The sequence below is a fragment of the Netta rufina genome (assembly GCF_964035555.1).
Source record: "Netta rufina genome assembly, chromosome: 10".
In the NCBI taxonomy this organism is placed as follows: Eukaryota; Metazoa; Chordata; class Aves; order Anseriformes; family Anatidae; genus Netta; species Netta rufina.
In genome coordinates this window covers 8836556-8852640 of record NC_140133.1, presented here as the reverse complement: position 1 = coordinate 8852640, position 16085 = coordinate 8836556, and the positions used below count along the sequence as shown (strand labels likewise).

General features: G+C 44.1%; 2 protein-coding genes across 2 annotated transcripts in view; both read left to right on the top strand.

Moving 5' to 3' along the window:
• The window catches only part of SFMBT1 (Scm like with four mbt domains 1), a gene marked incomplete at both ends in the record, with an annotated part of 32385 nt that extends 27208 nt beyond the window's left edge, over nt 1–5177 (top strand). Inside the window, 6 exons of the mRNA XM_084292797.1 lie at nt 188–297; nt 2031–2206; nt 2954–3132; nt 3319–3564; nt 4056–4184; nt 5037–5177. Of these exons, the coding sequence (XP_084148923.1) occupies nt 188–297; nt 2031–2206; nt 2954–3132; nt 3319–3564; nt 4056–4184; nt 5037–5177 (981 nt within the window). The remainder of the gene's footprint in view (nt 1–187; nt 298–2030; nt 2207–2953; nt 3133–3318; nt 3565–4055; nt 4185–5036) is intronic.
• A 6187-nt stretch (nt 5178–11364) lies between these two features.
• LOC311212970 (store-operated calcium entry regulator STIMATE-like) overlaps nt 11365–16085 on the top strand; it is a 32052-nt gene continuing 27331 nt past the window's right edge. Inside the window, exon 1 of the mRNA XM_084292702.1 lies at nt 11365–11572. Coding sequence (XP_084148828.1) covers nt 11422–11572 — 151 coding nt within the window. The 5' untranslated portion in view covers nt 11365–11421. The remainder of the gene's footprint in view (nt 11573–16085) is intronic.

Genomic DNA, 16085 nt, shown 5'->3' with positions numbered 1-16085 from the left:
ATGGCCCAAAGTGTTGACTGCTCTCAGTTTTCATTTTGGCAGTATCTGTAATCCTGCTGTGAATTAATGCTTTGATGCTGGATAATTCAAATGAATAGAATTAATTTCCTATTCTACCCTAGCACTTTAAAAAAAAGTTTCGTTGTATAAATAAACTAAACATTTTCTCCTCTTCCCCCAACGATAGGTTCTCACTTTATTGATCAATGCAGCTTACAAACCAAGCCGTGTCCTGCGAGAGCTGCAGTTGGATGAAGAGGCTGCATGGCATGGGCATGGAGAAACCCTAAAAGCCAAGTAAATTCTCATCCTGTTCCCCACTCAGCTGATCCCAGTGACAGTGTCCTCTGGGGTCTGGGCTTTAACTTCTCATATTTCAGAGATGGAAAAATTGCTTATAGCATGTAAAGATGCTGACTGACTAAATTTCCAAATCTTTATATAAAGTCTTTTCTGAATGTCTGGTGAAGTGCATCTGAATATAATGTTCCTTAATACACCATGTGCACTCTGCTGCTGGCTCGTTAGCAGCTATTGGTGAAGTACCAGTGGTGTGGTACCGGTACAACAGTGTAGGTACAACAGGGCAGGCCAGCATGTGAGGCTTAAGATATTTAATTTGCCTAATAATTGTCAGTATTTGAAAGCAGAAGCACATACTGCTTAGGAAGCTTCTCAGAATTCCATGGCATTTCCATGCCAGTTTCTCAGTGGAAGAAGATTCCTCTGAAATTCAGTTGTAGCAGTGCTGTGAAATGGACTGGCATGGAAGTCTTTCTACAACAACCTACCCTAAAGTGCTCCATAGTTTTCTTGCTGAGCCTTTTGGGTTGGAGCTTCTTTGCAAGATTATTCTGTGGCTAGGAAAAAAAAACATGATCATATTTGCATATATCTGATAAATCCAGATATTACCTTATAGTCTAGTGATGGCCTTGTAATTAGGTCACCATGTTCGTGTACTAGAGATTAGATTTTCCCAGTGTGCCATAGCACAGACTTGACTACACGGTTTTGAGTATGTCAGTAATTCTTTAGTTGGATCAGTTCTGTGTGTAAAAGGACACTTTTCCATGTATTGAAGGATTGTTCTGTATTTGGATTTGGACAACAGGAAGATTACAAGAAAAGTTAATGCAAATAAAAGATATGGTTGAAATAGAAAGAAATCTTTTGATCTGTTTCACTGAAGTTGCTTGCTTTTGTCACAGCAGTGAGAGCAGGGATGTCTGTAATATGAGGACACTTTCCTTTTTCTCTTATTTATTTATTTATTTATTTATTTATTTATTTATTTATTTATTTATTTATTTATTTCAGTGCATTAATTAGATATTTGCAGGCCTGAGAAGTCCCTAATACATATCAGCACTTGTCAGTAGCTGTGCTGGGAGAACAAAGCAGAAATGAGGCATGAGATGGGCAGGTATTTCACCATGCTACTCTGTCCGTGCCATCACAAGGCTGATGAACAAAAAGAAATTGCTCTTGTCTGACTCAAAGTAAGAAATAGCCATGTGGAGTCATGGCAAATGACTGTCCTGACAAATTGTTCAGCAATTAGATGAAAAGTGAATGGAAATGCAACAGTAGTTCATTTGTTTGCCATCACATGGGCATAGAATGGCTCACAAGAAGCTGTTTGATGCTGTATTTTATTAGTAGTTCTTTGGCCTCTAGTGCGAATTGGTGCGCTCAGTCTTGGGATTTGGGGACCAGCTATCTGCATCACAGTGGACACTTCTGCAGTCCCTTGAAAAGAACTCTGTGAGCAAAGAAATCACGCCATCTAAACTCCAGGATAGTCCTCTCAGAGGGTATTTAATAGTTACTGGCAGGGCGGTGTTTGTTCTGTTTGGTACTGCCAGCTTTTTTACTTTGCTCGAGGATCTGTCATAAGAGCCAGGACTACCTGCTTCCTGGACTATCCCTGAGTCCATTCTTAAAGCAGTATCCTTATACATTTTTGATGAAGTACTTTTGTCCTTTATTAGAGGACTTCTGAATTATGACCATGTTTTCAATTGCAGGTACAAAGGGAAGAGCTACCGTGCAACTGTGGAAGTGGTAAGGACAGCAGATCGGGTAGCAGACTTCTGCAGAAAGACATGCATCAAGCTGGAGTGTTGTCCAAACCTCTTCGGCCCTCAGATGGTGCTGGACAAGTGTTCAGAGAACTGCTCCGTCCTGACAAAGACTAAATACAGTGAGTAGGCAGTGGCTGTCAAACTGAGGTGGGACTTGGGAGCGTTATATTTTGCTTTTGCTCCAGAAGCGATCCAAAGTACATTGGTTTGCTTACAGAAGGAGAAGCTCAAGCACTACATGCACTGGCCTACAAAATATCTGTGTACCAATGTGTAGGGCAGACGAAAATAGTTTTAAATTAAATGGTAAAACCGTAGATTAAATTGTTGTATTTATCTCTGTAAGATACATTTTGGGACAAGAATTGACTAATACTGTAATATAAGTGACATTGTAATTGCTTTTATCATTTTGTTGTGGAACAAAATAAAATACTTTAAAGCTCTTCTCTTAGCTTTTAGGTTTTTTAGACTTTTAGTTTTTTTAAAACTATCTTAACCATGTGACACTGAGAACAAACAGTGCATGGAGGCCATGTTTAAAAGCTGCAGGACATCACAAAAGACACCGTTAAATTGGATGAAGTCTGTAGTTGATGATTTTTATATAAAATCTGATCATATGGGGCTTCTCAAAGATAAGTAAATCTCCTGTTACAGGGAAAACAAAATTAATTAGTAACTCTTCTTCCTTAAACCAAATTGAAGAGGAAAACATAGACATACTCATTCTGAAGTTTTGCAGAATTGGGATTTCTACTGGGAAATGTCCTGCTACTGGTTTTCCAGTCCTGATGATGGACAAACATAACTAGTGGCATTGAAGGTGCATTTCAACATGATGCTCCTTTCTTCTGTCCTGGTAGCACACTATTATGGAAAGCGGAAAAACAAGCGGATAGGTAGGCCTCCGGGTGGCCACAGTAACCTGGAAGTAGCCATGAAGAAACCAAATAAAAGAAGGAAGAGACGAAAACATTTTTTTGTTCATAAGAAAAAACGTTCTTCTACTTCAGTGGATAACACTCCAGCTGGATCTCCCCAGGTATGAGACTGACAACACCTTTAACAGATACGGTATGTGATCATGGACCAGCTTCATTTGAAACAACAAACTGTTAGTTCCTTGTAACCTCAGGTTACTGCAGATACATGGATGGCAATTGTAGTTTTTGTCCTAAACTTCCTATTTCTGATTTTGTTCCTTTTTTATTTTTTTCCTACTTTCCAGGGCAGTGGGGGAGAAGAGGAAGATGACCAGGATGAGGTAGATGAAGAATCTTTGACTGAGGATAGCACCTCAGAGCAGCAGGATGAATTACTTGAGGAATCAGAGGTATCAGAGAAGAAATCACTGTCGTCCTCTCCTACACAGAGTGAGCTGTCTCATTCTCTGGCTCAGGACCGAGACAAGCGGAAGAGGAAGCTTAGGACCTTTTCTTTTTCTGATGATGAAAATAAGCCTCCTTCACCGAAGGTAATTCTGAAAATACATTAGTGCCCTTTCTGAGTGTTGGGTAAGCACAAATATTTTGGGGCTATTAACCATCATGTGTATTTTTATAAAATACTCCATTATCCCATAAGGGCATTGTGAAGACACTGCAGAATAATTAGAAATCACAATTGCTATTACAATCATGTTACAAGACCGTAATAAAGACTAAACAGAAAGCTGTAGGCAAAATGGGGAGCTTTCCACTTCCCAGCTGTTAGCCATCCTTGTTTCAACTTCAGCAGTGCCAAGTCCTGGTTTTAGATCACTGCTTACTGGCTATGAGGATGTGACCTCCACCTGCAGCACAGTGCTGTCTGCACATCTCTTAACCGCAGAGCAAGTACAGTTTGGAGCTCTCATTACAGCTTCATTTGGCAGCTGAACATCGGGAGTGGGGGGGAGCAGAGGGGACTGTTGGTCCATGCCTTCTGTAATATTTTAGTTCTTTTTGTGCTGGGTGGCTTGTCTAGGAGATAAAGATTGAAGTTGCTGAAAAGCTGCAGCTGGACAGTAACCCTCTGGAATGGAGCGTGGCTGATGTTGTGCGATTCCTCAAATCCACTGACTGTGCACCGCTGGCAAGAATATTCCTCGACCAGGTATGATTTTCTGTTAAAGTGTTGAAGCTCTGTTACTTGGCTACAAAAAGAAGCTAGTTTAAATTGTATAGTAGGGTTCTGAGGAAAAAAAAAAAAACACATGCACAACTTGCTGTAGTTTGGGAGAGGAGGGTGAAGTGAATGGACACAATTGTGTTTGGGTTTCTTAGTACTCAGTGGAGGAGGTTTTAGTCTGTGAGGCATCAGAATCCCAAAACCACAGAGAATGCCCACGAAAAGCACCACAAAAAGCAGCAGCTGATTTCGTAGGTGATACTGTTCTGCAACTTGAGTTGAGGACTCCAAATGATAAATGTTTTCCATTCTGCAGACTTAACTGCAGGTGTCATAATGTTGTATGCAACAAGTGAACAATTCTGTGTTAAAGTATGATGACTAAAGTAAAAATATAAGTCAAATGATGCATCTTAGTTAAAATTTGCCACAAAAAATGTCATCTATCTAGACTAGTACTGGAACTGGTGCTGAATATGGTTTATGACAGATGTTACAGAAGATACACTTTGCCTTGTAGAACATCTGTTTATGTAGAATGATTAGAAGTTAGGTAAAATGACTTTGTGTCTGAAATTTCCTTCATTTCTATTGTTGGGTTGATTTAAAAACAGCCTCTCATGAGGTTCTGTCCCTTAAGTACTGAACTTGAGCTAGCATTTTAAGAAAGGAATTAAATTGTTAGTGAGAAATAAAGGTTCTTAAGTTACCTGGAGTAGCATGGAAGAAACTACTAATTCACGAACACCTATGAATCTGAAGTGACAGCAAGTCAAAGCTGCAGGGGGATGGAGAACAAAAATGCAAACTCACTATGGAGATTTTGTCTTCTGACAGGAAATTGACGGCCAGGCACTGCTGCTGCTGACCCTGCCCACCGTTCAGGAGTGCATGGACTTGAAACTTGGGCCAGCTATTAAACTTTGCCATCACATTGAGAGGGTCAAACTTGCTTTTTACCAGCAGTTTGCTAACTAAGGAGCTGCCAAGTTGAAGTGGACCTTTGAAGCACAACCACGACTCTATGCTCCTTTCCCTCCAGCGAGGAAAGCCAAATGAAGCTGAACTGGGGCTCTGGCAACCTGAGAGAATCTGTCAGCCTCGGTTTTTCACTTGGCGAAAAAGAAGACAACATCTGGAGCAAAATGCCAATGCAAACTTGGGCTACTCTGCCAGCTGCCAGCTTGGGAACACGATAGTCTCTTGCTCTATGGTTCCCTTTTTTTTAATGTATTTTTTAATGATTACAGAAAAGTCTCCTCTGGTGGGAAGTGACATTTCAATAGTTCTGGTGGCACAGAACTTTAAAAGGAGAAACGGATCCTGTTTACGTTCGCATGCAGACTGCCAGAAATAACTTTCTCTGTTCCTGGTGATTCACAGAATCCCCATCCCCTCCTGTGGACGAACATTTGCTTTACCACAGCACTGGCTTTGGAATGTGCTCTTTGCACATTCGTGTGTTAATGTTGAGTTTTTTAATGAATTTGTTCATTGTTAGGACAACAACGTGGCCACAGGGTTCTGAATGTACAGTATAGCAAGAGTGTGGTTCTTTTTTGTTTTGTTTTGTTGTTTCGTTATTGTTGGGTTTTTGTTTTGTTTTGTTTTTACTACCTCTGTAGCCTGAACAGTAGAAGTGATGAATTAAAAAGGGAGGGAACTGTTTCTTCTGGACAAATCGTAGGTCACTGCACAGCAGTCTCTCTTCTGTAAGCATGCCATAAGTACAAACCCATATCAGCATACAGAGCTTCTGTCCCCAAGCTTTAGCTGAAACTTCTGGAGGCTTAGCTTGGGTGTTACCTATTTCTCAGATGTCAGAAAACTTAATCACTTTGCACTTCTCTTACAGATGGGCTGTAGGAAAAAAAAAAGAAGGAAAGAGAAAGTGCCTCTGCATTTCCTATACTTTGGCTTCCAGATAAAATTTCTTTTGCTTTTTTCCCCCTTTAGAATTCTGTGAAGTTGTTTCCTTTTTCTTATACCAAACAATCAGGCCATGTACACAGAGCCTGTAGCAGCTTTTTGCTTTTCTCCTTGTACATCTCTTCACAGAATACACTAAAAAAGCTGCAATCAATGGAGGACTGCTCTGCCACCGTTTGCTTACTGAAAATTATCTTACAAGTATGACTTTGTATTTTTAACTACTTACAGCTGCTCAGGATCAGACTTGATGAACAGTGGGGGGGGGGGGGGGCGCGGGGAAGAGGTTTTTTTGTGCTTTTTCTGGGAAAAAGGAGCATAGGGACATCTAGTTCCATCAGTAGACCCACTGTACGATGAACTGCTGATTTTAATTTTTAAGGGTAATTAAACCCATTCAGCCACTTGCTGTGGACCTCTGTGTCACATTTTAAGTAACAGGGCTTACCTTACATTCCATTAAAGATGTGGGAAATTTGCATCAGGCTTGAGATCTGCTTCAAATATGCATTAGGTTTCAGGTGGTCTGCATTCATTTACTTTTGCCTGTTCTCATGAGTGTTTGGAGGAGCATGGGCTGGAGCTTTATAAAGCAAGAGTGCAGCCCTTCTCCTTTCTCATTCAATTGCATTTTTACAGAAAACCCCTGGCAAACAAGGTGTCTGAGGGTAGGAAAGTGCTCACTACATGAATTTGTTTTAGGAAGGACATGTGCACTGATTTCTGATCAGCAGTGGGTACTTGGTCACATGGAGTGATTCAAGCTTCTCTTCACCCTAAAATGATAGGATATTTTGATGCTGTGAGCTGTAGGATTCAGTGAGGAGGTCACGTGTAAAGCAAGAGCTGAGCTTGCACAGTCTGTGTCTGTATCCAGCACGTGGGTGTTGAGAGGAGCTACCTCCAATACAAACCGTGTATAGAGTAAGCAAAGCAAAATAGTTGGTGTTGATTTCTTTTGCTATTATCCCCTTAGAATAACTGCCTTGTAGAGACAGAACTGTTTAGGGAAGTCCTAAATTAAAAGTTGCCCTTTTTTTTTTTTTTTTTTTTGAATCAAAATGTCAATATTGATTCTAATATGACAATTGTCATATGTCTGATATGACAGTTTATGGCTAATATGTCCATTGTCTAGTTGTCAGTTGTCTAATATGACGGTTTACTAGCTCAGTAGTTTTGATTGAGGGAGGGCAGGCAGTGTGTGACTAGAGCAATTTTTCTTCTCAGATTATAAAAGAGTCTGAAAACATAGTTAAATTGAAATCAGAGTGCCCTTTTTTTTTTTCTCCACACCATATATGTGGCCAGTAAATGGACGTTTTTTCTCTTTTTGTTATGCCAAGGTCATCCTTCTGTACTCCATTCCTTTAGTTACAAGCTCAGTGGTAATCCATTAGGCATGTTTTTTTATTTTTTTTTTTGAAAGAAACATTGCTACTTTGTTGTCAGTGTCTTGTCTGGAGAAAATTGCCCTGCAGAGAACTTCTGGGCTGGAAGATGCTTTTGAATCACATTTGTCATTCTTCAGGGATTCCAGAATTCTTTTGCACTGTTACAGAAGCTGATGCCCAGCAGAACTGATCTGCATAACCAAGAGATGTTAATTCCACTTTTCCCGACGGACAGATAGGTGTCTTCCTGAGTAGCTGTTAGGAGAGAATAGACCTTAAAGGGTAATGTAGTGAACCTGTTAACATGGCACCTAAAATTTAAATACAAAAGTCATACTTCTTTTTCTCAGCAAACAAAGCAGTGAGCAGTTTCAGAGGTTAGTGGGATACTTACTGGTCACCTTTGGCATGTTTTATAGGCTAGATATTTCTGCCTTGTTTTGGGAGGCACTGACAGTCTGGTCCCAATGGGATCCGTTTTTGTTGAGATTTTCAAAAGGGATGTTTTCATTATTTGTGAAATGTTTTTATGCTGCACATGGGTACTGTACACTCTGTTTCCTGGGGAAAAAAAAAAAAAAAAGCACTCATTGCTGGATTTTAAAAGGGATAATTGGGGCTTTATCGTGACGGATGATGTTTCTACTTGGCTGTTTCAAGTTCCTCTTCTTCTGTGTGTGGCAGATGACAACTGCACTTATGTTTGTTCATCTTACACCAACATAACTTGAAATCAGCTCACAAGCTGCTTTAGTTGCTCTCTTTCTTCAGAACTGGAGTTTTGGTAGCTCAATGCCTGAATCTTGGCTTTAGATGATACCTGTGTTTCCCCAGCGGGAGTTGCTGGGACTTCGGTAATTAACTTAGGCTTCAGGGGGTTGTGCTGTCCTCTACCATTTCCATTCATCCTAAGACATGACACAGATGAAGTCCAGCCTCCTGGACTTGGAAATGTTTTCATTACAAGAAAATGAGCTCTCCTTTGGGCGTCATGTACTGTTTATGTGTGTGAAAAAAAGGAAATACTGCTTAGTTTATATTCTTGAGAGCTTATATTCTTGTCTTATTTTTATATGCATTGTGTAGTCTTGGTTTGCACATCATAGCTTTAGAAACATGGTGGTGCCTCCACATGGCTCTCGTACTGTGCTAAGCTTAGCCTTGCTGGGCAGAAAGATTTTGTTGAGTTACTACAGTTTGCTCTCTGCGTCAACACAAGGAGCCCATAGCAGAGAAGTATTTGACAAAAATGTTGCTGAAGGGTAATGTGGTAAATTGATCCCCCAAGGCATGAGCAGCAACTGAAAGTGACCTTTCCAGGAGAGGAGAGGTACAGCACAGATCTTGGTGAATGAAGACTACTTTTTTCTAATGCTAAACCTTTGTAAAAGTTAATCTTTGAGGAAAGAAAGAAAAGGCAAATTTGTTTACATGTTGTGTAGAGCACCAGGGGTGTTTGCAGTCTCTCCTGGGATTAAGGGAAACAGTACAGAGTTTGCAGTGGTGGTTAGGATTATTTTCCCTTGTCACAACTTTCAGCACTATTTTCATTGTTGCTTTAGACTTTGCTGGGGTTTATTCTTGATTCCAGTGATGCTTTAAGTGAGGGAAGAAGGATTTAGCTGCTAGGTCCACAGAAGTGTAAATATATTTACAGCTGATTGGACCGAGCTCTCCAATCTTCTGCATAAAGTACAAAGACATGGCAAAAGGAAAAGAGATTTTTGAATGTAATTGAATAGGCTTCATAACTGTCAAACTCAAACTGGAGACTGGATACCTTTGGACCAAATCTATTGCTAGGGGAGAAGCTCTTACCCAAAAGCCAAAAACATGATAGATAGATAGTAAGCTACTCCTTAACCGGTCCTGTTGCTTAGTGGCAGACTGGTTACTGCCTACTGTGAGCTCAAATTGCTACAACTAAGCACAAAGACATAGGCTCTGTCAGGAGACTTCAAGCGTTGGCTGAAGGCTCCATTTTAAAGGGATTGTGTGCTGAATCCAAATTTTAGAGTGCTGCCAAACTTCCCCAAATGTGCACATAGCCTTGTTTTCAAAGGCAGCCTTATGGGTGAAGGATTAGGAGGGGACTTGGGAACACCAGGTACAGCAAGCCCCTCTATTGTTACATGTTTTTCTAAAATGATAATAATCTGTATGAAATCTAGGGAAAACAATTTACGGCTGGTGTCACTTTGTCTCCCTGGTCTGGTCATTTCTAGCTTTCTCATAGTTGCATCTGTTGTCCTGAAGTGCACCAGGCAATAAGGATGGGACGTTTTGACGAGAAGACAAAGTTCCTATGTTAAGTGCAAAGCCAGCAGTGGTTGGCTCAGCTTTAAGCCATGGAAGCGAGCAGGTCTTGCGCTGACAAAATTCAGAGGCGGTAGGTCTGGCTGACTCAGCACAACCATGGGCACGGAGCCTGTGGAAGTCCTCCACCATTGTGCCATTCAGGAGGAACAGGCCTTCTGCTCAAGTCACAGGCATGGCTCGCTCAAGTCAATGAACAACGAAGTCCGGGCAAAAATGAGTTCTTGCCCACCCCAAAAGTTGTTGAGCGCCAGTTTCCAAGAAACCTCTTGGAAAAAAATATTTTTTCTGGAGGTGTCATGTTTCTCCTCTCCTTTTTTTTTTTTTTTTTTATTGTTGCTATTTTTTGTTTAAATTAAAAAAATAATCTTTGTAGACAATCAGAGGCCTTCTAGGAGGTTCTGCCCTAAGGGGGTACCTGCTCTCCACACGTGGGCCTCTTTCTTATACTAACTCATTGGAACTGATGCACTTTTCCTGTATTTTGCCTTTTTTAATTAGCTGCTTGTTCTTAAACAAAGATTTAAATGCATATTGTGTTGCGTCCCTTCTGCTTGTTGTTTTTATCTTTCTTTAACTTTTAAATATATATATATATGCAGTGAGACTGAAGTACTAAATGGAAGAGAAACATGCACAAGAAGATATGCCTATTAAGTCCCACCATTGTTTGAGCAGGTGTAACAATTTAATCAGAGGATTTTTTAAAAAATATTTTGGATGGATATTTTGCTTGTTTTGTCTGTAAATAGTGTACATAAGTTTGTGGTATATGACAGTTTTAAGTGGTTGTAAGAAAATTAAAAAAGATACTTAAACTGTTCCTGATGGTTTTGGTTGTTAATATAACGGCGAACGCTGCTGCTTACCCGTGGGTGGTTTTCCATCTTCCAAAAGCGTGGGGAACACTAGGTGGTGTGTTCCATTTTATGTCTAAAAGGAAATGCTGACTACATAAATACCACTTGCCCAGCATCCTTGTCAACAGCTCGTTTGGGTGATACCCATGGTTCCCTCAAAGGCAGGTACGTTCAAGCTCTAAGCCTCCTAAAGTACCAGATTTTGTTTCACGGGATGCTGAAGGTCCTACAACGGAGCTGAGGACAGAGCCTACAAGCGAGTTCCCATTAATTGTTGCCTGTAAACCGATGTAGCCAAACCTTGCAGGCGCTGCTGCTCCTTCTGCGGGCTCCTCTGACGAGTGGATAGCATGCACCGAGTCGGCATTTTAAGACGAGCCGCTTTGGTTTTCCACGGATAACACAAATTCCCCGGGCTGTTGGGCAGCAGCTCAACCTTCCAGCAGCGCCCCTTGGCCTCCACACAACCACCGAGGGGCTTGAACCTGACGGGACCTGAGAGAAAACCCCCCTCGTTCAGCCCCTGCCCTGCCCTCAGCCGCCTCTCGCTTCCCTCCGCTCCCCGTGCGGCCGGGCCGGGCCCCGCCTGCCTCTGACGCGCCGGGGCGGGCCGCGGGCCGCAGGAAGCGGGGCGGGGGCCCGGCCTCGGCCGCCGCCGGGCTCGACACCGCCACAGCCGCCGCCGCCATGCGCCGCTGAGGCGGGCGCTGGCCGGGCCTCGCCATGGGGGCGCCGCCGCCCAACGGCAGCCTCGGCCCCACCGAGAGCCCCCCGCGGCCCGGCGAGCGAGGCTGCGAGAACGGGGCCCTGATGGACAGCTTCGGCATCTTCCTGCAGGGGCTCCTGGGCGTCGTGGCCTTCAGCACCCTCATGCGTGAGTGTGGGCCGGGTCGGGCCGGGCCTTCACACGGGGAGCGGCGGGGAGAGGCTGCGGGGCCGTGCCCGGCCTCGCCTCAGCCCGGGCCGGGGGGGGGGGGGTGAGGCCGCTGCGGCCGCTGAGGCGAAGGGGAGCGGCGGGGGCTCGGCGGTAAGGCCGTGGTGCTGCTTCCACGCCAGCATCGTGCTCCCGGGGTTAGGTGAGAAGTTTTGCTGCCTGCCTCGCGTTTCGTTCGCCCTTAACGAGCGCGTTGAGCCCCAGGAGCTGCGCTCACGGCAGGTGAAGCAGTGGGGTCAGCCGGGCTGCCCTCATCACGGGGAGCCCGGGCGGCTGCCCCCCAGAAAGGTTCCTCAGGAAGGTGGCATGGTCAACACGTGTGTGTGCTAATCGAGACTGGTTTATTTTATTTTTTTTCTGGAGATGTTTCCGCTTAAACCTTTATGCGTTTTGAGTATGCCTGCGGACTCTGTGAATATAAGGAAAAGCGAATACCCAGGACAGGCAGGGAGTGTAAAAGCCTGGTTGCCAGCCGCACTTCCTAACTTCATTCTACTTAAATATTTTTGAACCATGAGCCATTAGAAGGAGATTGTCAGTGACGTGCTTGTAATTATGGGAGAGGGGAGTGGAAGGAAGGTAGCCAGTCCCCACCCTGGTACTGGTAAGAAAAGTGATCTGTTTCCGAAGGAGATTAGAGCAAAAAAGTAGCAAACTGTTCTGCTTACACTGGAAAGCAGAAGGAGAGGTTTGCTTGTCCCAGTGTTGACAGCCACGTTGTTTTCCGCGTGACATTGGGCCTGTGCTGTAGCAGAAGGAGAAGCTGACCCGGCCACGCAGACCAGTTGCACTGGTAAGAGAGCGCTGGTCTCCCAGTTAGGTGCTGTGCTGCGCTGGAAGGGCCGATCCTGTTCAGTCTCCTTGTTTTGCTGTACTGTTTCCAGCCTTTTTGTCATACTCCAAGCAGCATGTGGCATGCTCTTCCAAAATCTTTCAAAGTTGCCTCAACAAACCCAGTAGGGCTGCTCTGTGCTCCACGTGGTAGATCTGATGTGAGTGAGAAGCAGGAACTGACGGCTGAGGAGGAGAGGGAGACCACAACGGCTCCTCAGCGGTCACCTCGGCACCTCCGTAGCTGTTCCTGTCCCAAGCTGGCGTGGCAGAAGGGATGACACAGCCCCTGGAGCTGGATCACGCAACCGGTACAGTGAGGAAAACAAGCAGAGGGATGTGGTTGTCCTTAGGCTCAAGTATTTCCTCCAGCTGTTTGCTACAACAGAGTGAGCGGCGCTGAGGAAGAAGCAGGTGGCTGTTGGCAGGGCCTGCCCGAGATGCAGCACAGCTGTCTGGTTGGAGATCAGCTCCCATTTAGTGTTAAGCCTCTGCATGGAGCTTCCCTCTGTAAAACGCCAGGGAGCTGAAGACATGGGACTGCCTGGCACTTAGATTTAACTGGAAGGGGCAAGCCTGTTTATTTTATTTTGAAAGGAAGCATCAGAAGGAGCTGTTCTGACACTTTGGATGCCATTACTAGTGCAGAATCCTCTGCTGGGGAAAACAATGAGAGTAACATCACAGATGTATCGTAGAACAGTTCGTTATGCACAGTAGCTCTTTTCCTTTGAAAAATATTTGATTTGACATATAAACAGTAAGAATTTTTCTTAAGTAGGTAAATCAGAGGGTGACCCAAGCTTGCCCTTTCCTTGATGGCTCCTGCTGTGCTTGCATTCAGTTGAATAAGGAATTATTGTTTTTTCTGGTCATAGTAACTAACTGCAAGAGGAGAGTCTTTTTGTGCCTCCTTACAAGATGTTCATCTCGAAATAAATGAAGACCTATCCTTAAAGCAAAACTGCTTAAGATGTGATGCTCCAGATCCTTCCCGTGTGTCTGCCTGTCCGGTTGCCATGAAGTTATGTGGTCACCTCCCCCTCCAGTGGCATCAGCTGCACTTTGTCTTCCAAGGGCTGAGCGTGTCGTTCGTTCTGTGTCAAGTTCTTCAGCGTGCTGCAGATGTGTTGCCTCTGGCAGCTGGGGCGTGCAGCCCCATCAGCAGCCTCCCCAGTACATCCCTTCGCTGCTGGAGGGGCACAGGCAGGAAAGTTGTGGCAGGGACAGAGAATCTCTTGCTTTGAGCTGGTGAAACGAGCGTTTGAAACTAAATCCGAGGTTTTCTTTCCTCTGTAGCTCACACCTCCTTGTTCTGTCTCACAGGGCGTGAAAAACAGTTTACCTTTTTACGTTACAGTAGTCTCTTAAGTGTTTGAGTGCTGTTACTCCATTTCCTCCACAATCAAATATACAGCTTGTTGTAATCCCCAGAGTTTTGCCTTGTAGTAAACAATTTGGCTAGTTATCAGCTGTCCTGGGCTTATTCCCTAACTCCCTCAGCCTAAGAATAACTCGCATTTGTTCTCACCACGTTAAGTCGTTTGAGGCCTAAGAAATCCACAACTTAACCAAAATCACGCTGATTTCACACCTCTCCATCCCCTCTCCTTCCCTTCCTTCCTCTCTCGTTGTCCATAAACCAGAGGAGTGAGCTCCTCCTCTGTTGTCAAGTCATGAGGGGATATACCTGGTGCTGTCAGAGCCTGCTGGTGTGTGGATTAATTTCACCTGCTCTGGGTTCAGCTTTTTGCTGGGGTGCTGGAGGCACCCTGGGGCGATTTCACCCGGGTGCTGCAGGTTCTGGTGTGCCCGGAGTCGCACAGAAGGCAGGTTAGGTGACTTCTGCGGCTTCTCTCCTAGCTGCAGGCTCTACCTTGCTAAAAAAGGGGACACACTGATATAAAAACTTTTTTTTTTTTCTTTTTTTCCAAACCTGCTTGGAATGGTAGCCCTTTCAGACTCTGTCTGCTAATTCTCACATCTGTGAGCCTGGTTTTTGAAGCCTGTTTCTTAATTTTGCTCTCATGCCTAAGTATGCGTTGGTTTTCCAGCCTGGTTTGTTTAAGCCAAGCCACTTGGTAGCAGGAAGTCGTAATGGGTTTCCGCTGCCGTAGGGGGTGGATGTTTGTGCCTCACGTCCGCCAGCCAAAGATGAGACGTTCTTGCCCTTACAGTGCTCAGCTCTTATTTCATGGGGATATTGAATTAAAATGTCACATTTGCTCCTTAGCTTTTATTTTTTGGGGGGCTATAGTTATGCTTTTTATTACTGGTGGCACAAAGCAAGTTTTAAATACTTTTGTATACCTTGGTGTATTCTGTCAGTAATCCCAAGTACCTTCTGAGCATTCTTTGGTCAAGCTTTTAGTGATGAACACGGTGGGAGCACAGTAATCCCACACATCTATGACATAATGGGAAAGAATACAGTTATTATTAGCCAAAGCTGCAAAAAGGTGTGGGGAAAAAACACATTGCCAATTCCTTTATCCTGTCTGTCTGAAGCTTTGCCTGGTATTTCGTCCTGGCTGTGTGCGTTTCTCAGCAGACCCTTACCGTGCCAGAGCATGGATGAGTTTATGTCGGGCTGCATAGGAATGGCTGAGAAATTAGATATAAGTTGTACTGACAAATTAGTGAAATAGAGGAGTCCTTTGGTGCTCTGCAGGTAAAGGGTTTGTGTCTGCCTTTAGGGAAGCATTAACATGCTGTAAAGGAGACCAAAGTGTGTGGGGTTGTTAATCTTTTATGGCTTTTTTTACAGTTTGTGTCTGTGATCACACCGAGCAGGTTAAAGCTGCTGCGTTCTCCGAAGTGAAATGCTTGAGTGTAGGTGCTGGGAGTAAGCGAGAGGTTGGGTTTGCTGTGGAGGGTCACGGCTTACATACGGTACCTTTTATAAAGATTTTTCTCTATTTTGTTCCTTGCCCTCTTTGCTTACAGTGTCCGAAAGGAAGCACCTTTAAAGGCTGCATTCTTATGTCCTTTACAGCAAGGTTTTCCCACCTGATAAGCCTGCCAGGAGAATGATTGCTGCTTGTACCGTAAGTTACCTTGTTAGACAGTTTCTTAGAATTTGAAATGCTCTAGCAAAAATAAAAATTTCAAAGGAATTATTTCATATTTTCATCAGGGTAAGGGAGTTTTATTACAGGTGTGAATGATTCAGGGAGCAGGGGCTTGAGAAGGAAGACAAAGTAACTCCAGCGACCTTTCAAAAAAAAATTTGGCCTAAAGAAAACCATTAATTACAAAATACCTAAAGCATACCATTTTCAAGGCAAATGCTCCTGGCACTGCTGGTTGTAGAGCTCATCCCACGTACGAGTTTCAAATCACGAAGAGTGCACCTCATGTGTATGAAGCCGTGAGCAGCACTGCAGGAGCCTGGTGGATTGTGCTGTGCAGGATGCACATCGTCCTCGTCTGCAGAGCTCTGTGCAGGTGCAGGTGCCGGGCGAGTTGCTAGACGTGTGCAGGATGTGGGCTCGGTGATTGCCTGCGTTGGGACCCAAAAGGGGTGTGAAGGACAATGGCAGAGGGAAGAAAGCCTCGGAGCTGCACCTCGGCGCTGTTCTGGCACAGAGGAGATGCAAAAGGCACAGAGATGAGAGTTGTG